Source organism: Pongo pygmaeus, chromosome 1 (assembly GCF_028885625.2).
Source record: "Pongo pygmaeus isolate AG05252 chromosome 1, NHGRI_mPonPyg2-v2.0_pri, whole genome shotgun sequence".
NCBI classification, from domain to species: Eukaryota; Metazoa; Chordata; class Mammalia; order Primates; family Hominidae; genus Pongo; species Pongo pygmaeus.
Window position 1 is genome coordinate 211,644,389 of NC_072373.2, and position 19,424 is coordinate 211,663,812.

General features: G+C 42.1%; 1 protein-coding gene across 13 annotated transcripts in view; it reads left to right on the plus strand.

The window, feature by feature from the left end:
* UBR4 (ubiquitin protein ligase E3 component n-recognin 4) overlaps positions 1-19,424 on the plus strand; it is a 136,303-nt gene that overhangs the window by 38,019 nt on the left and 78,860 nt on the right. For 8 of the 13 annotated variants that reach the window (XM_063667865.1, XM_063667903.1, XM_063667873.1 and 5 more), the window contains exons 26-46: positions 1,423-1,544; positions 2,762-2,859; positions 4,112-4,269; positions 5,065-5,274; positions 6,518-6,619; positions 6,926-7,026; positions 7,278-7,476; positions 7,834-8,022; positions 8,448-8,511; positions 9,661-9,852; positions 10,375-10,445; positions 10,536-10,683; positions 11,125-11,355; positions 11,987-12,157; positions 14,287-14,469; positions 15,358-15,516; positions 15,855-16,007; positions 16,604-16,831; positions 17,195-17,355; positions 18,334-18,505; positions 18,770-18,971. In XM_063667865.1, coding sequence (XP_063523935.1) covers positions 1,423-1,544; positions 2,762-2,859; positions 4,112-4,269; positions 5,065-5,274; positions 6,518-6,619; positions 6,926-7,026; positions 7,278-7,476; positions 7,834-8,022; positions 8,448-8,511; positions 9,661-9,852; positions 10,375-10,445; positions 10,536-10,683; positions 11,125-11,355; positions 11,987-12,157; positions 14,287-14,469; positions 15,358-15,516; positions 15,855-16,007; positions 16,604-16,831; positions 17,195-17,355; positions 18,334-18,505; positions 18,770-18,971 — 3,314 coding nt within the window. The remainder of the gene's footprint in view (positions 1-1,422; positions 1,545-2,761; positions 2,860-4,111; positions 4,270-5,064; positions 5,275-6,517; positions 6,620-6,925; positions 7,027-7,277; positions 7,477-7,833; positions 8,023-8,447; positions 8,512-9,660; positions 9,853-10,374; positions 10,446-10,535; positions 10,684-11,124; positions 11,356-11,986; positions 12,158-14,286; positions 14,470-15,357; positions 15,517-15,854; positions 16,008-16,603; positions 16,832-17,194; positions 17,356-18,333; positions 18,506-18,769; positions 18,972-19,424) is intronic. The other 5 variants (XM_063667869.1, XM_054503764.2, XM_063667908.1 and 2 more) reach the window with 1 other exon arrangement.

Genomic DNA, 19,424 nt, shown 5'->3' on the forward strand with positions numbered 1-19,424 from the left:
CCATGTTGGCCAGGCTGGTCTTGAATTCCTCACTTCAGGTGATCTACCCACCTCAGCCTCCCAAAGTGCTGGGATTACAGGCATGAGCCACTGTGCCTGGCCCTTAAATGCTCTTTGCATGTCATGATATGTAGTTGGAGAAAAAAAAAAAATCTCTAAATGAGTTAGAAATTATTTGAAATTCAACTCTTTCTATAACAAACACTGCAAATTGCACGCCCTGTAGACTTTGGTCTGTATGATGTTTAAATATTTTAAAGTTAATTTCAGTATATAAAATTGTGAGATTATTCACAAGTTTAGATTTCTGGCTTTTCTTAAATTGGAAGAACTGGCAAAACTGGGCCTGACTTCCCAAACAACAGTAACAGACTGGAGCTGAGAATTAGTTCCCTTTACAGCAGTTTTCACCGTGCTGTCTTAAGCTTATTTACTTTATCTGGTCCCTGTAGGATCTCAGTGTTCACTCCTGTTCTATGGGGCTTTTTTGTTTTGAGCTGGAATCTCACTCTGTTGCCCAGGCCGGAGTGCAGTGGTGTGATCTTGGCTCACTGTAACCTCCACCTCCTGGGTTCAAGTGATTCTCCTCAGTTTCCCGAGTAGCAGGGATGACAGGTGCATACCACCATGCCTGGCTAATTTTTGTATTTTCAGTAGAAATGGGGTTTCTCCATGTTGGCCAGGCTGGTATTGAACTCCCGACCTCAGGTGATCCACCTGCCTCAGCCTCCTGAAGTGCTGGGATTACAGGTGTGAGCCACTGTGCCCAGCTCTGTGGGCTTTATGCTGCTTTAAAGGGACCTAGGTCTTTGTCAGACTTAACTAACCTTGTCTCTTAGTGTGACTGCCTTGCAGAAGATAGAGGACTGTTGTTTGAGGCAAATTTTTTGAACAAATATGTATGGCTGCTACGTGCCAGGTACTTTTCTAGGTGCTAGGGTTATGGCAGGAGCCAAAGCAGACCAAGTCATTGCCCTCTAGGAATTTACAGACTCTAATCTGGCCTAATAGGCCAGTGCTTTCCACACTGAGTTGTTAACGTTCCTGGTCAAGTAAGTTTGCAAAATGTTGGATAAACAGCTTTTTTGTTCTGTTCTGTTTTAAAAAATATAGTATTCAGAGCCTTTACTGTATACATTGTCAATCTTCTGAGGTGGGGAAGGAGGATAGATATAGTATTCACTGTTTCTCAGGCTTATTTGTCGGGCAGTCATGTTTTGGGAGCATTTCAGGGGAGGGGACATTCTTTGGGAAATGATTACCCGTTGGAATTCTTAGAGACCAGGAAGGGGCAGGCACTATCAACTACATTCAATAGATAGGAAACTGAGATATAGGATTTTCAGCCAGTCTGGGGCCAGTTTTTCCTAACTGGTGGGATTAGATTCCTATGGCTTCACTTTCCCCCTATTTTTTCCCCAGAGCCTATTTGCTGCAAAACTTTAATGAAGAGGGAACAACTGAGAAACCTTCCAAGGAGAAACTGCAAGGCTTTGCTGCTGTTTTGGCTATTGGCTCTAGTAGGTGCAAGGCAAATACTCTGGGTAAGAGAACAAATGTGCTTTTGAGTAATATTATTACAACAGCTACTACTGCTAGTACTACTGCTTCTCTCCCTTGGTGCCTACTGGTGTTTACTATTTATTGGACCCTTTTTGTGTATCAAGCATTTAGGTAGGTTTATCTGTTCTGATCTTCACAATAACCCTATGAAGTGTTACTTTGATCCCCTTTTTACTCATTAGAAATTAGGCCTAGAGAAGTTATTTGTCCACAATCCTGCATCTTGCAAGAGATAGAGCTGGGATCCAAACCAGGATCTGTTGGTTCCAAAGCATAAGGCTATTTTGTCTTTAGCACAGATCTTTGCTCCCCTCCCCTCCTCTCCCCGCTCTGTTCTCTCTTCTCTCGGCAGGGTCTTGCTCTGTCACCCAGGCTGGAGTACAGTGGCGCTATTGCAGCTCACTGCAGCCTTCACCTCCTGTGTTCAAGCAGTCCCCCTGCCGCAGCCTCCCAAGTAGCTGGGATCCCAGGCACATAATACCATACCCGTATAATTTTTAAATTTTTTTGTAGAGATGAGGTCTTTCTATGTTGCCAGGCTGGTGTTCTTTTCATTTATAGGGGATAGGAAGATTAGCAAGCTAGTACTTTGTGCCTGGAAAAATCTCTTTGCTGGGTTAGGAATGATCTGGTAGAAATTTAGGGTGGAAAATCAAAGGGCTTGATTGGAGATAAGTACAGTAGTTACCCTTTAAAATTTACAATTGTTTGTATTTTCCTTAATTTCAAGCTTTAAATATTCATTTAACATTCAGACAGTCGCTTCATTGAATGCTGTTCTTAATGTGTGTTATGATCCCTGCCCTTAAGATTTGTCTTAAAGAGAAAAGAGATCAAGAGAAAAGTGATACCTGTTTATAGAAGGGGAGCAGATGTTTGTTTAATGGTGATTTCAGTCTGACTTGCAATGACTCACCCTCACTTCGCATCTTATTTTCACTTGTCTTCTTTACTTGCAAGATTAGAAAGTGAACATGATGGGAAATGAAAACCTTACAATTCAGAGTGTTAGCTATTAAGCAATTAACTGGTTCTTGGACATAGTACTGCTATTGAAATATCCATCTAAGCTATCTTACTAATTATTTTGACAGCCTGGGCTGTACTGTTTCTTTCTGCATTTGGGCTTGGCTTTTAAAATGTTCTGTGTCATTCCTTCTTTCTTGTGATGATTCCTTGTCCTTTCTGTTGCCTCCAGGTCCGACACTGGTTCAGAATTTGCCATCGTCAGTGCAGGCTGTGTGTGAGTCCTGGAACAACATCAATACCAATGAATTTCCCAATATTGGATCCTGGGTGAGTCCCTATCTGTTCCACGGGTAGAAATATTGAGTGCTAGCCATTCTGTCTTTTGTTCGTAAGCCTAAAGGAATTAGGCTTAAACTAGCTACCAAGATATCTTCATATATTGCGGTAATATCGGCTATGGCTGAATCATTAATCAATGCATTTAATCACCTAGTTGGTTCTCATATGGCTTTTTGCTTAGAAGTTTGTGTTATCAGAAGACAAACCATTTTATTTATTTGAGCCTCAGTTTCTTCACCAATTGAATGTTGGGCTGTGACGATTCAGTGTATTGAATGTTAAGTGCCTAGCATATTACCTGGCACAGGAATTCCCAATACATGTTAACTCTGTTTCCTTTGTAGGTTATATGTCAGGAAACTGCTCCTTTCGTAACAGTTTTACAGGGTCGCTTTTAGCTTCTCTAGGCTTTTAGATACTACTGAGTCTTCTTTTTTTTTTTTTTTTGTGAGACGGAGTCTCGCTCTGTCGCCCAGGATGGAGTGCAGTGTCGCAATCTCGGCTCACTGCAAGCTCCGCCTCCCAGGTTCACACTATTCTCCTGCCTCAGCCTCCCGAGTAGCTGGGACTACAGGCGCCCACCACCACGCCCGGCTAATTTTTTTGTATTTTTAGTAGAGACGGGGTTTCACTGTGTTAGCTAGCATGGTCTCGATCTCCTGACCTCGTGATCCGCCCGTCTTGGCCTCCCAAAGTGCTTAGATTACAGGCGTGAGCCACCGCGCCCAGCCGATACTACTGAGTCTTCTGTCAGTTTACTTGCTCTTTGTATATCCTCTGCGCACACTACCTCTATTAACAGATTATTCGCTTACTGAAGTTCTTTTCAAAAGCTAAATATTATAGTCTTGTTATCCCTGCTTTATGATCGTGACCTCTGTTTACACCACCCAGAACTTTAATAGAGACCAGATGCATTGCAAAATCCAGTTCCTTCTCAGTCATTATAGACAAACAATCGTTTTACTTTAAATATAGTGCATTATATTATACTCTAATCATTTGAAAGTGGTATTGGATATTCGTTGCATGTAACTGTTAACTTTGTACTAATTAAAATTTAACTGCTTCCTTTTCTGTACCCCACTTCCCTTCCCAGCATGAATAACAGTGTATACTGAGTAGAGGCTATTGTTTACAAACGTCAGTGGGGTCTTAGTTTATGTCAGTTTTTTTTTCCATGTGAGAATTTTCCAGGGTAGATGGTCTATCCATTTACATCTGCTTTGCTTCCTTTCAGCGCAATGCCTTTGCCAATGACACCATCCCTTCAGAGAGTTATATTAGTGCAGTGCAGGCTGCACACCTGGGGACTCTCTGTAGCCAAAGTCTGCCCCTGGCTGCTTCCCTGAAGCACACCCTCCTCTCACTGGTCAGGTTGACTGGAGATCTTATTGTGTAAGTACCTACTACATAGCCCCAAGGACTCTATGTCTGTATTCTATTGTGGTTAAAGAGGGACAGTGAGAGTTTTATAACTATGTAGTAATGCTTTCTTGTATACTTCTTTAGCAAAAAGAACCTGTTGCTTTAAAGTATAAGCGCTTACCTAGAATGATTTTTTAACTTAGTTCTGAAAGACAATAGAGTACTTCCTCCTCTCTGTAGTATTTTTCAGAAAAGGCTTGCTGGCTTTAAGATATATTGCAATTTGGAGATGTCTTGGGTTTAAATTTTAAAGTGATAGTGACAGATTATTTGATAATGTTTCTCCAGAATCATAGTGGGATAAATTCTCACCATTGTAGGGACTAGGTCAGGCCAATGGAGGGACTATTGTCTTCTTATACATAGGTAACAGGTAAAGTCTTATATCGTATTGCCCTAAAAGTGATCCAGTTTCCTGGCAGTTCTTCTAGAAGGCTTGTCTGGGATGGAATACTTGCTTTGGTTTCAGTTAATTTTCTTTGTTGAATATTATAAAATGCAGCTCATTAATTTGACGTTTTAATAAATGGATTTTTCAAATGAAAATGATTTTTGTTTCTGATATAATAATGAAAAAGAAGAATATGAAATTGTATGATGATACCTGTGTATAAAATAGCTATCATGGGAAAAAGACTGGAATAAAGACCCTTGTGCAATTCCCCTTCTCCTCTCCCCTTGCAAGTAATTGAATTACCCCGTCCTTGCTTTGCAGCTTTTTGGAAGAGTGTATTCACTAACTCGATTTCATTTTCTTTGCTGAAGTTGGTCAGATGAGATGAACCCACCACAGGTAATTCGGACCCTGCTACCTCTTCTTTTGGAATCAAGCACTGAGAGTGTTGCCGAGATCAGTAGCAACTCCCTGGAACGCATCTTGGGCCCTGCTGAGTCTGATGAGTTCTTGGCTCGTGTTTATGAGAAGCTGATCACTGGTTGTTACAACATTCTGGCCAATCATGCAGATCCTAACAGGTGAGCCTGATGGAGAACAGTCAGGTTTCCTGTGACCTACTGCTGCTATCAGTGAAATGTACCAACACTGCTGCCTTTAGGTCATTAATAGCTTATTGTTTTTGTGTGTGTGGTTTTTTTTTTATTCTGAGACATGGTCTTGCTCTGTCGCCCAGGCTGGAGTGCAGTGGGGTCACTGCAACCTCTGCCTCCGGGGCTCAAGCAATCCTCCTACCTTAGTCTCCTGTGTAGCTGGGACTACAGGTGCATGCCACCATGCCCAGCTGGGTTTTTTTTTTTTGGTAGAGATGGAGTTTGCTGTATTGTGTAGGCTGGTCTTCAACTCCTGAGCTCAAGTGATCCTCCCATCTTGGCCTCCCAAAATGCTGGGATTACAGGCGTGAGCCACCACACATGGCCAGCTTATTGTTATTTGTGTTTTTCAACAGAAAATTCTGTACTTGTGTGCATTCTGCATTAATGTGGAAATGTGTGAAGAGTTTTTTGGAGTCATTTTTTGTGATTAATTCTTAGGAATAGACATTAAGAAAATGGAAGACTTAGATGTTTAGATTTGGAGACTTAAAATTGTTTTTAATGACTATCAAGTGCTGCACTAGCTCTGATGAGATGTACAGAGGAGCTCACTGAAACTGATTTCTAAAATTTTCTTGACTGTGCTGCTGAAATGAGTGTGGAATGGGCGGTCCCACAGCATAGCTGGACCTTGGTAGTTTAGGCCACATTGCTGTAGATGAGCTGTAAAGAACAGTTCTGTTTCACTTTTACCCCACTGAGAATTGTACAAATGAAGGTGCCACGTGTTGGAATTTCCTGTCTCTTTGTTGTTGAGTAGTCCAGGTTTTCATCAAGGATTCCTTTTATTCCCTGTCTCCTCTTTTCTTTTTCTTTTCAACAGATAAATAATTTCAGACACTTTTAGCTATATAGAAATGATTTGTCCAAAGTGTCTTTTTCCCTAAATCACTGGCAGATCTGGATTAGGACCGAGCTTTAGATGCCTTTCCTGTTCATCTTCCTAATGAAGAGGATAGAAAAATAAAGTTGAGGGGCTGCTATTAATTCAGTAAACATGTATTGAACACCTACTTTGTGCCAGGCTTTATGTTAAGCTTTGCCAAAACAAAATTGGACATTGCCCTCAAGGTCAAACAGACAAACTTTAGATTTTAATAAATCACCATGAGGAGGACATTGAAACAGGTCTTAATACTGGTGGTTAAGTTTTCCGTTTGATCCTCAGTGGACTGGATGAATCCATCCTGGAGGAATGTCTCCAGTACTTGGAAAAGCAGCTGGAAAGTAGCCAGGCTCGTAAAGCTATGGAGGAGTTTTTCTCTGACAGGTGAGCCGTGTTTTGCTTTATTCAGTGAATATTTTTTGAATGCCTCTTGAAAGCAAGGAGCTATATATGTTGATTTAGGTACTTATTATCAGCAATATTTAAGGCCTGGTTAGGTGTCTGCACTTTGGGGAGTTAATTGCTGACTCCTTGGGGTTGTTGGTGAGGGGGTTAATTTCATGAACACCTTGTGTTATTGACTCATAAGTGGCCATTTTCCCCAGAGGAGATGAGATTGTGAAAAAAGGATGCTTTTCGTGTGGGGCTTTAATGTGATTCTTTCCATTTTTCTCCCCTCTTGCCTCCCAGTGGAGAACTTGTACAGATCATGATGGCAACAGCCAATGAGAACCTCTCTGCTAAATTCTGTAACCGAGTTTTGAAATTCTTCACCAAACTCTTCCAGCTGAGTGAGTGACAGTTTTTAGTAATCTTCTTATGGGAACTTTGATGTCCGGCTAATACTGTGCATATCTTCTGCCTGAGTTTAACTATAGCATGAAAATGCTAACAACTGGAGAGAATCCCTCAGAGAAAGTTTGGAAGGAAGTTGAAAACTGGCTTTGAAGCCATTTCCCCTTTTCCTGGCTCAATAATTTGCCCCTTCTTTCCCTTCCTCTTGCCCTTCTTTACTGACCCTGGCCTCTTGTTCTCCTCCTAGCTGAGAAGAGCCCTAACCCAAGCTTGTTGCATCTCTGTGGCTCCCTGGCACAGCTGGCCTGTGTGGAGCCTGTGCGCCTGCAGGCCTGGCTCACCCGCATGACTACATCACCCCCAAAAGATTCTGATCAGCTGGATGTAATTCAGGAGAATCGGCAGCTGCTGCAGTTACTGACCACATACATTGTTCGGGAAAACAGGTAGAACAACTACATTGCTGTCGTGTTTCCCTAGCAACCCCAGAAATACGTTGATATTTGCAGTTATCTTTCCTTCGGGCACCAGTCTTAGCATTTTCAACATTTTCGTATCTACGTCTCTCTAGACTCAAGGATTCTAGTGTAGCTCCTTGATTTTTTTCCCACAGAAAAACTTTTGGAATGACTTGGCCTGTCAGTTACAACCTGAATGAATGTTTTATGCTCTACTAGCCCAAGTCCAAAGCTGGGATTGTTATTATAGTTATGTATTTAATGTTTAATTTAAAACTTCTCTTATAACACACAGAAGGAGATTCCTGTTGATTATTCACCAACTTGCTCTTTCTTTTCTCCTAGCCAAGTTGGGGAAGGCGTGTGTGCTGTTCTTCTGGGCACCCTGACTCCCATGGCAACAGAGATGCTGGCCAACGGTGATGGGACTGGCTTCCCTGAACTTATGGTTGTGATGGCCACTCTGGCCAGTGCAGGTCAAGGTGCTGGTCACCTTCAGCTTCATAATGCTGCTGTGGATTGGCTGAGCAGATGGTAAGATGATGAAGTTGTATCTGTAGGTTACAACATTGATCTTGGAGAAGTGGGTTACTTTCTTTATAGCTCAAAGTGAGTATAGAAGAAATTTGAATCTCTACCCTTTTATTGGAGTTTGGGGGTTGGGGGGCGGGTAGCAAATAGCTCTGTTCACTTTAGACTTCATCTTCATCATTTTCTTAGTAGAGTTTCCTGTTTATTGTTCCCAAGATAACTCTTGGGGAAAGTATGCCAAGTGTTAATGATAATTTTAAGGCCAGAGCACCGCAAGCTATATAACTATATAGTACACGGAGTTTTCAAGAATGCTTCTGCTTCACAGTGTCCTCAGATTGATTCAAAGTTAATGAAGATGCCTCATTTCTTTGGTTTCTTAGATGATTTTGTGTCTCCTCTTTCCCCTCTTTTTTTCTTTGGGACAGCAAGAAATACCTGTCACAGAAGAATGTGGTTGAAAAACTGAATGCCAATGTAATGCATGGAAAGGTAAGAAACGTGAGGAATGACAGTGGGGGGTGAAGGGAAAGGTGATTCTCACCTCTGTGGTCAGGTGGAAGTCTCTCGTTCCTATTGAGTTCTGTGCCTGGCTAGCCTACCAAGGATAAGGCTGATAATCTCAAAGATCTAGAAATATGTAATTGCTGTGTGCCTTTGGGCATCTTTTGGCTGGCAAGAAGTGATGGGAAGGAAATATACTGGTAAATAAGCAGACAGAATCTTTCTTAAAACATAGAGTTCCTGCCATGCTAAGATATTGGAATGTTATGGGAAACTGTCTCCCTGCTCAGGCTTTGGAACTGTGCCACTCTAAGTCAGTGTTATAAGAGGCCAAATACAGCCTCCTCAGCTCTAGTCCAGATGCTAAGCTTTGTTTAATTTGCCTGAAGGTTCTGGTTACTCTGGTGAGAAAAGGGGTTTGAAACTGACAGAAATCCTGCATTCAGGCATTTTCTCCTCCTGCCCAACCCATGAACTGGCATAGGTGGCTAGGAACAGATAACTAGCCTCTGAGAACCACTATGGTACCATTCATTACTCCCTCCTTTTTTGCTGATCTTTATCCTTTCAGCACTGACATGTCAGAGTGCAGAGCAAAGGAACTTAGAAATCTGAGTCTTTGATGCCAATTAATTGGGTTTTCTAGGCAAGCATGAACTATCTGCAATGATTTGCTAGAATTTTTTTCTCTTGATTTCTGAAGCTATTCCTCTCCTGCGTTACTTTAAAGCCTGATAATTAAAATGACTTTCACTTAATGGTTAAAAAATGCTAATGTTAGGGGGAAAATGCTAATGGGAGTCTCTTCATACTCTAATCTGGTCTTTTCTTGAATGGTTTTAATCTGTTTTTACTCTATTCTTCTAATTTCAATCCTACTTCATCTTACAAGACTTTGTAAAGCGCTGTCTTTGTGCCTAAGAATGAATGAATACATGTTACTTCAGTACAATTTACTGACCAGCTACGTGGGGACGGAGTGGTAAAAGCTGGTTAATAAATAAAAACACACTGTTTTTCTTCTCTGCTTTCATACCATTTCTCTGATCTTGAGCTTTATTTGAAAAAGCTTGAGAAAACATGGTTTACATAATGAAACATGGAGAATCTGAAGTTGCTGTGGGGCTTCTCTTACAGCATGTGATGATCTTGGAGTGCACATGCCATATCATGTCTTACTTGGCTGATGTCACGAATGCCCTGAGCCAGAGTAATGGTCAAGGCCCAAGTCATCTCTCAGTGGATGGGGAAGAGCGGGCCATTGAAGTAGACTCAGACTGGGTGGAGGAGTTGGCGGTGGAAGAGGAAGATTCCCAGGCTGAGGATTCAGTAAGTACTAAGTAACCTTGAAGTTAACCTCTCAAGGTAATGACTAACTGGCATGGTACCAAGCTTTTGGCTCTTTTTTCCAGCCTCCTGCGAGCTTCAAAACTTCCTAGTCCTTGTTGCTGCCAGACCCCATTTTTCTAGGCCTTCAGAGCAAGGCATGGGGATCTAATCTCTTGTGGAAAGGACTTTTTCATAAGCTTTTCCCAGAGTCCCTTGTCCTGCTTTGTCAGTCTTTAATTCCAAATGGAATTTTAGGGATAAGTTCTTCATGGGGGTAGTGGAAGCTCCCCTATAGAGAAAGCATAAGATGTTTTTTCTTAACCACAAGTCCCTAAGGTCTCACTCACCTGAAGTAACAACAGATTTTCAGCCAGCTAGCGATTTCCAGTTGTGGTAGATTTCCACTGGTCATTTATGAGTCAACAATTCACTCCCCACATAGAGCATTGAGGCACATGTGTTTTTGTGGGTGTTTATATGCAGGGATATATTTCGAATTAAAAAGACTTATTATTTTTGAAGGATGAAGATTCTCTTTGCAATAAACTCTGCACTTTTACGATCACACAGAAAGAATTCATGAACCAGCATTGGTAAGAGTAGTTCTTCCTTTAAGGTGAAGATTTGCTAGGCACCGATTGTTGGGACTTCTGAGCTTATTTGCTGGTTCTTGTTCTTTGTAGGTACCACTGTCACACCTGCAAAATGGTGGATGGCGTGGGTGTCTGCACAGTGTGTGCTAAGGTGTGCCACAAGGATCATGAGATTTCCTATGCCAAGTATGGATCCTTCTTCTGTGACTGTGGAGCCAAGGAAGATGGCAGCTGTTTGGTGAGAGGACCCTCCCTGAGCTATAAAGGGTGGCTTGTTAGTGACATGGGATTACTGAAGCCAAACTGGACAATTCCCATCACCTCCAGGATACCTGAGTCTAGGAATATGTTCCAGCTCACTCACTGATGATCTGCACAGTTGTGGCCTAAGCACTTCATTTAGAATATCAGAACCAGCAGATTCCTTAGAGATCTTGTAGTTCGTTTTTCCTAAGACCTCCCCACAATTTCAGATGTTATAATAAGGCTTGATACTGTGAGTGGGTAAAGAAGTTAGATATTAGGTGAATACTATGAAGATCAGAATTTAGGCTTTTGGATAACATTGAAACGCTTAGCCAGTTTCTTCTTTGGGTCAGATTTTCCTCAGAGATCTCAGGCAGTATTTCCTCTGTGCTTGAGGCAAGAACTTAGGGACTCTGACATTTTCTGTCCCTAGGCTCTGGTGAAGAGAACTCCTAGCAGTGGCATGAGCTCTACCATGAAAGAGTCAGCATTTCAGAGTGAACCCAGGATTTCAGAGAGTCTAGTGCGTCATGCCAGCACCTCCTCGCCAGCTGACAAAGCCAAGGTTACCATCAGTGATGGAAAGGTTGCTGACGAAGAGAAGCCCAAGAAGAGCAGCCTCTGCCGCACAGTAGAGGGCTGCCGGGAGGAATTACAGAACCAGGTGGGGCTGACTGATGCTCCCTAGTAAGCAGACAGAGTTCAGGGCCTGTTGAATTGGTGTGAGAGTAAATAACGCACACGGCTCCTCTTGCAACTCATTGTCTCCTTTACCCATTTTCATAGTGTGAATGCAAATACTATGTATTGTCATCACGAGGGAAGGATTTATGACTGAGCACTATTAGGAGTATTATGGGGGGTGATGGAAGCATAAATTTTAGTTGTGTCATACTGTAGAGTACCCTTTCTTGGCCAGGGTTCCTTATCTGAAACACAGAAAACAAAATGATTTGAGTGTATATATTCTCAATTTTCCCAAGGATGGTACAAAACCCAAACCATTCTAGAAACATAGGAGAGAAGTTAGCTCATTTCATATGAGGGATGCCTTTGCGCATTAGGATCTCTGTGTGGGACCCCTGGTTTAGAAAGATTGCTCTGGAGTTAGTAGCACAAATGCATATTGATTGGAATCAATGCCAGGATTATGAGAATGAGAAGATGGCTAGAATATCCAACTGGAAGTGAAGTAGCTGGATTCTGAAGGAAGTTACTGGCAAGATGATTTTTACGAGTATGATCCATTGTTTTTCTTTTTTTTTTCACTTGTGTATTTTTTCTGTTTTTCTCAGGCCAATTTCTCCTTCGCTCCTCTCGTGTTAGACATGCTTAATTTCCTTATGGATGCCATTCAGACCAACTTCCAGCAAGCTTCAGCCGTCGGGAGCAGCAGCCGTGCTCAGCAAGCCCTCAGTGAGCTACACACAGTGGAGAAGGCAGTGGAGATGACAGACCAGCTGATGGTGAGTGTCTTGGGGCCATGAGGTTTGGTGGCTGTGGGAACCAACAAATTTATTGAGATCCCAAAATGTGCTAGATGCTCTGAGGAGTATACTTAGAGCAGTTGATGCTTGGCCATCCAAAACTTAGAATCTAAGACATCATGACATGCCCAGAACATATCATGAACAGTGTAAAAATCAGCATATGAGGTGTGGCTTCAAAAGAAGGGAATTGGCCAAGGGTGCACCTATAATCCCAGCACTTTGGGATGCCCGAAGCAGGTGGATTGCTTGAGCCTGGGAGTTTAAGACCAGCCTTGGCAACATGGTGAAACCTCATCTCTACCCCAAAAAAACACACAAAAAATTTAGCTTGGCGTGGTGGTGCAGCAACTATAGTCCCAGCTACTCGGAAGGCTAATGTGGGAGCATGACTTGAGCCCAGGAGGTTGCAGTGAGCTGAGATCGTAGCACTGCACTCCAGCCTGGGCGACGGAGTGAAACTCTGTCTCAAAAAAAAAAAAAAAAAAAAAAAAAAAGGAGTGGGGCTGGGGAATCCAGGGGTCATTTTGGCCAATGAAGAGAATAAATCTCCTTTTTAGTTCATATAAATATGTGAATCTCCAAGAGGTGGGGAACTCCATTTTGGGGCAATTAGAATAGTTAGAGAATTTTTATTTTTAGAAAATAGAACTTTATTGTATCTTCTCTAAAGTTCATCTAACTTACAAAATAATGTTTGTCCTCTTTTGCATATAGTCCTTTAGATAACTTTCCTTTAGTTTTTTATGTCACATGGGTTATAAGGTATAAGTCATTATTCACTTTAAAACCTGCTGCTCAGCACTGAATATAGACTTCTGATGTGGCCTTCTTGGCCTTTTTTAGCAGCAGGGTTAAGTAATAGCAAGTAAAGTGGTGGCGATTCCAAAAAGGAAGTGAACAAATATTGTGAATGAGATATATGAATAGATCTCATAAACTGGCTTTTTTTTTTTGGAGATGGAGTCTTGCTCTGTCACCTACGCTGGAGTGCAGTGGCATGATCTCAGCTTACTGCGACTTCCGCCTCCCTGGTTCCAGCAATTCTCATGCCTCACTCAGCCTCCTGAGAAGCTGAGACTGGAGGCGTGCACCATCATGCCTGGCTAATTTTTGTATTTTTAGTAGAGATAGGATTTCACCATGTTGCCCAGGATGGTCTCGAACAACTGTGCTCAAGTGATTTGTCCACCTCAGCCTCCCAAAGTGCTGGGATTATAGGTGTGAGCCACTGTGCCCAGCCAAAGTTGGCTGTTTTTAAGGGAATAATAGTCAGTTGGAAATATACACATAGATACACATATATATTCTTGCATTTTATTAAAATCAGTCACAGTTTTTGCCAGGTGCAGTGGCTCATGCCTGAAATCCCAACACTTTGGGAGGCTGAGATGGGCAAATCACTTGACCAGAGGAGTTCGGGACCATCCTGGGCAACATGGTGAAACCCTGTCTCTATAAAAAATATACAAAAATAATTAGTCAGATGTGGTGGTGCATGCCTGTGGTCTCAGCTACCTGGGAGGCTGAGGCAGGAGGATTGCCTGAACCTGGGAATTCGAGCCTGTAGTGAGCTGATAATCACATCACTGCACTCACCACTGAACTCCAACCTAGGTGACAGAGAGAAACCCTGTCTCCAAAAAAAAAAATGAGTCACGGTTTTATTTGATACTCTTGGAATTAAAAGAAATCATAAAATCAGTCACACTTTTAGAGCATTGGTTTTTAGATATTAAAGATGAAGCGAAAAAATACTTGGGTTGGGGGCCCATAAAGTTGCTGATTTTTATGTTGCTAGGTTAGATCAATGAAAACAAATGTCATCTGTCACCACAATTTGTAAGAGATTGGACATTTTAACATTTTTTTTAAAAGACCAGTACTTTGTATTTAAGTTTAGCTTTATGAAAACATTTACTATGTTATTCTTAATGGATTGATAATAACTTAAACACATTTACCCAGCCATCCATGGTTTGGAGGCTGAAATCACTGCTTTTGAATGACTGAATTGTGCAGTGTCTCAGTCACATGAATAGTGTGTGAATCCACTTGATTTTATTTGCCTCATTACTGCCCACTTTCTCTGCTTCCTTCTTTGCCAGGTTCCCACCTTAGGCTCCCAGGAAGGTGCCTTTGAGAATGTGCGGATGAATTACAGTGGAGACCAGGGCCAGACCATCCGGCAGCTGATCAGCGCTCATGTGCTCAGGCGGGTGGCTATGTGTGTGCTCTCCTCTCCCCATGGACGCCGCCAACATTTGGCTGTCAGCCATGAGAAGGGCAAGGTGGGTCCTCCAATTCTTGTGCGCTTACTTTAGGTCATATTGTCTTAAATGCTAAGCAAAACAAATTGATGACCACGTTTGGATTAGCCCTCTGTGGGAAAAAGTCCACTGGGTTCTAAGAATGCTTTAGGGACAGATCTCGTTGAGCTTTTCAAATACTTGAACCCTGAGTTGATTTGATTAGACCTAGAACTGGTATGACTAGGACTGTTTCTAATTAGTAAATTTCCACTCAAAACTTATTCTTCAAGCCCTCAGGAAAAAGTAATGATTAGCAGTTACCGAGGACAGCTTGGCTCCCAGTCTTGCCCTGTTTGGTCACTCTGGCGGGCATAAGCTGAGAGACAAAAGTTTTCATAGAAACACTCAGTGTTGCTTATGTAGTCCTGCCATGCCATCCCAGCTCTGTTAAGGATATAAGTAAATTTGTATTGTTTTATAGAGCTAGTAGAAGTTGGAAGAGTGCTAGGTATCTTAACTCACACTTTTCTATATTCTGGCCTCTCCATCACCACTAATGTTGTTTTAACTTTTATTTCAAGTGAAAATATGGATAGTCCTTAAAACAACTCTAAAATTATTTTAAAAACAGTTTCATAGAAAACTAGAAAAGGACAGTGGTACGTAGGTATTCTTAAACTATTTTGTGAACTATATAAAGAGAAATTGTTTTCATTACTTATCTGTTCTGTCCTCCATGGAAAGACATTCCATGGCTTTTAGCCAGGAATAATAGAGACTAATACTGATCTAGGATTTCCTACTAGACTTATCTGTAAAGAAAAAAGTGTGCCACCTGTTATCCCTATTGAAAGAGTTTTTGTTACTTACTTTGACTTCTCTGAGAGGACCATGAGTAAGAATAAATTGGTCATTGTTCCTTTGCAGATCACTGTTCTGCAGCTCTCTGCACTCCTGAAGCAAGCGGATTCCAGCAAAAGGAAGTTAACTCTGACCCGCTTGGCTTCTGCCCCAGTTCCTTTTACTGTGTTGAGCCTCACAGGAAATCCCTGCAAGGAAGACTACTTGGCGGTTTGTGGGCTAAAGGTAAAAATCCGGATCTAGGTTTGATTGCCTTGAGCTGTGGATTCTAGTCATCTTCTCTCCCCTGTTCTCAGAACTACTTTTTCTAATTCATTGTTGAGATTAAAACTTTACTGAAATGCAAAAGGAATTTTTCTTTGAATTTCTCCCAGATCTTTCAGATTTCTCCAATATTGGAAGTAATCTTTGTGTTCATGAAACCTGAATGTTACTAGACGTCTAAATACTGTCTGAGGGCAGGGGATATTAGAGGAAAAAAGGAAACGTCATTACTCTGAAATGAATTATAGCCCACTTTTCAGATCATCTTTTCACCATTTTGTTTCTTAAACATTGTCCAGGACTGCCATGTGCTCACCTTTAGTAGCTCAGGCTCTGTTTCGGATCACTTGGTTTTGCACCCTCAGTTGGCAACGGGGAACTTCATCATCAAAGCCGTGTGGTTACCTGGTTCACAGACCGAGTTGGCAATTGTCACTGCAGACTTTGTTAAGGTACAGTTAAAGTTCGTTGATGATATGGTCCTAGAATTTTTCTGCTTTTAAATCCAGAATCATTATGTGCTAGCTTCTCCCAGAAGTTAAAAAATCAGCTGGGTGCCATGACTTGCACCTGTAATACCAGCTACTTGGAAGGCTGAGGTGGAGAATTACTTGAGGCTTAGTTCAAGGGTGCAGTGAGCTGTGATCATGCCACTCCACTCCAATCTGGGTAATAGAGCAAGACCCTGTCTCTAAAAATGATAATAAGCCATATTTTGTCACTTTTGCTATGTTGCTGAGTAGGAGCTTTCTGTCTTTAGGCAATAGGGAATTGATTCTGGTTCTACCCTCACTGTACCAAGTGCACACCTATTACCATACTTGTTTCAGAATTTATTTATGTATGTCTGTCCCCTACTCATTCCTTGAAGGAGAGTGAAAGGTGTTCTGTTCATCTTTATAAGACCAGTGCCTAACACCCCAATTTTTTATTGAATGGAGAATGAATGCCCGTTATTGGTCAGTTCCGGCTATTTGGATTCACTAAGATATTTGGGGGATGGGACTGAGATAGATTTCCCTTATTTAATTTTTCTTCCGTCCTGCAGATTTATGACCTGTCTGTTGATGCCTTGAGTCCAACCTTCTACTTTCTCCTGCCAAGCTCAAAGATAAGAGATGTTACCTTCCTTTTCAATGAGGAGGGAAAGAACATCATTGTTATAATGTCTTCGGCTGGGTACATCTATACTCAGCTTATGGAAGAGGCCAGCAGTGCCCAGCAGGGACCCTTCTATGTCACTAATGTGTTGGAAATCAATCATGAGGACCTGAAGGTTAGAGCACATGTTGCTGTTTCCTTCTATTCCAGATTTAATTATTTAGCAACTCCTCTATTCTTTTTTCTTTGTTCTTTTATAACATTTTTCTGTGGACTTCATCTAACTGGATCTTTTTTTCTTTTTCTTTGTTTTTCCATCTAACTTTCTACCTAATAGCAAAATCTCTTATCCTTTAGGGCTAAACTAATTCAACTTCAAGTTCCATTTTTCTCAGGGTCTTTGTAAGATTTACCCACAGGGATCTCATGCTTAGAGTATGAGAGCAACTGATCATGATTGAAAACTAATAACCAGTATAAACCGGAAATTGGTAGCCAAGGCAACATGAATTACTGCAAATATGTGTCTTTGTGCCAGCAGGACAGTAACAGCCAGGTGGCAGGTGGCGGTGTGTCCGTGTACTACTCCCACGTGTTGCAGATGTTGTTCTTCAGCTATTGTCAAGGCAAATCATTTGCAGCCACCATCAGCAGGACAACCCTGGAGGTGTTGCAACTCTTCCCCATCAACATCAAAAGGTGGGAATGAACATTTAATGTTCAACTTCCACAGTGTCCACATTCAATGAGGGATCTCCACTCCCACTATCTGCTATCTGTTCTGAGTTTTGTGAAACTTAATTTTCTCTAGCCAACCTTTTTTTCTCCCCTGCTAGGTATCTTTAAAATCAAGGAACATCCGGGTTTGGCAGGTTGGGTTGTCTGCACGGTTTGTCCTCCACTGTGGAGACCCCAAGCTATCAGAGGTAGTTTAGGGGTCCACTGTTACTCAGAAGGAAAATCTATAGTTAATGTTATAAATGTGATTTTAATGTGAGAAGGGAACGTAAATTTCTCTTAGACATTCATTCTGCCATAATGCCCTTTAAGTTTTTCTCCTGGGGAGACTTACTCTGTTAGCAAATAGAATGTATCAGTAATGGGGGCATGGTTGGATATGGGGGAGGAAGAGACTTTCACCAAGTTTGCAGATAATAGAGGGGTGTATAAGGTAGTGAGAGTTTCATTTAGGGAGGAGGAAGAAGAGGCTTATGGTGTATTCCCTTGTTTCTTATCTGCCATTGATGACCCATTGTAGCACTTTCTCTCAGGCCTTTCTTTGGGAATTACATGGTTTGGGATGAAATAAAATGGATACCAGTTCACACTAACTCGATGTGTTTGGAGATCCTGATAGGACAATGGGTCATTAGCCTTAGGCAGCTCCATGGCCCTCTGCAGTTGACAGCCTCTAGGCACATAGGGCCACCTGTTCTTCAGACATGGAACTTCACAGTGGAGATTCCAAATGAGGACTGCCCTGCCGGAAGCACGCATTGGGGTGTATGAGCATGTGTGCATGGCTTGGAATAAAACTAACCTGTGGATAATCTGAGTCCCTGGCCAAGGATATTGCTTTGGAGTCACGTAGTCAGTTAGGGGATGGTTTTTAGGTCAAGAAAAGAACTATTAAATGGTGATTGACCCTCTAACTGTGGCCAGTTTTGTTGTCTGCAGTTCCAATGGTGGCAGTAAGACTTCTCCTGCTCTTTGCCAGTGGTCTGAGGTGATGAACCACCCTGGCTTGGTGTGCTGTGTCCAGCAAACTACAGGGGTGCCGCTGGTAGTTATGGTGAAACCAGACACTTTTCTTATCCAGGAGATTAAGACTCTTCCTGCTAAAGCAAAGGTCAGTGCCAGATTTTCCCATTCATTACTTTGCTATGAACTAGTCTCTTTTTATGTTTGTATATTCATTTCACTTCCCCAGCTCTTTCAATGGAGGCCCATAAAAGATTTTCAGTCCTTTTTCTTCTAGATGCCTTTTCTTTGCCACCCTTCTGTACAGCCCCTCAACTGACCGTGAAACCAGTTGCATCTCTGCCTCTTTTTCTGTGAGGATGCTGATCTGTAGGTGTGGGAACGAAGACCCTCCTTTGTCCTCTCCTCCTAGATCCAAGACATGGTTGCTATTAGGCATACGGCCTGCAATGAGCAGCAGCGGACAACAATGATTCTGCTGTGTGAGGACGGCAGCCTGCGCATTTACATGGCCAACGTGGAGAACACCTCCTACTGGCTGCAGCCATCCCTGCAGCCCAGCAGTGTCATCAGCATCATGAAGCCTGTTCGAAAGCGCAAAACAGCTACAATCAGTAAGGCTCCTTCTCAGATGACTTGTTGGGGAGTAGGAATGGTGGTCTTCTAGACAGTGACTCAGAATAGACTGTTGCAAATGTCTGTGAAGAAATGTGACTGTCCTACTTGCACATTTTGTAAAGTTAATTTCCCAAAAGCAGAGTCACGGTTCCAAATGTCAAGCACCCATTGGCTGCCTGTTTCAGGCCAGCAGTTCTTTGGTGCCTAGTAATGAGTTATGTCCTGGACCTTATTTGAGAGATTGTTCTCTCTAGGTTTAGGGAGAATGACTTCCCTGAAGAACTGATTGAAGTATAGACCTCTTCAGTTGGTTAATTTCCCACTGAGTAGTGAAGAGCCCAGCACAGGTCTCTGAGGTGGTGGTCTGGCACTTGACTGACTGAGGACTCTTCAGGAAAGTGAAAGCTTGAGTTTAGCAGTGAGCAAATCCAGCTAAGCAAAGACCATTA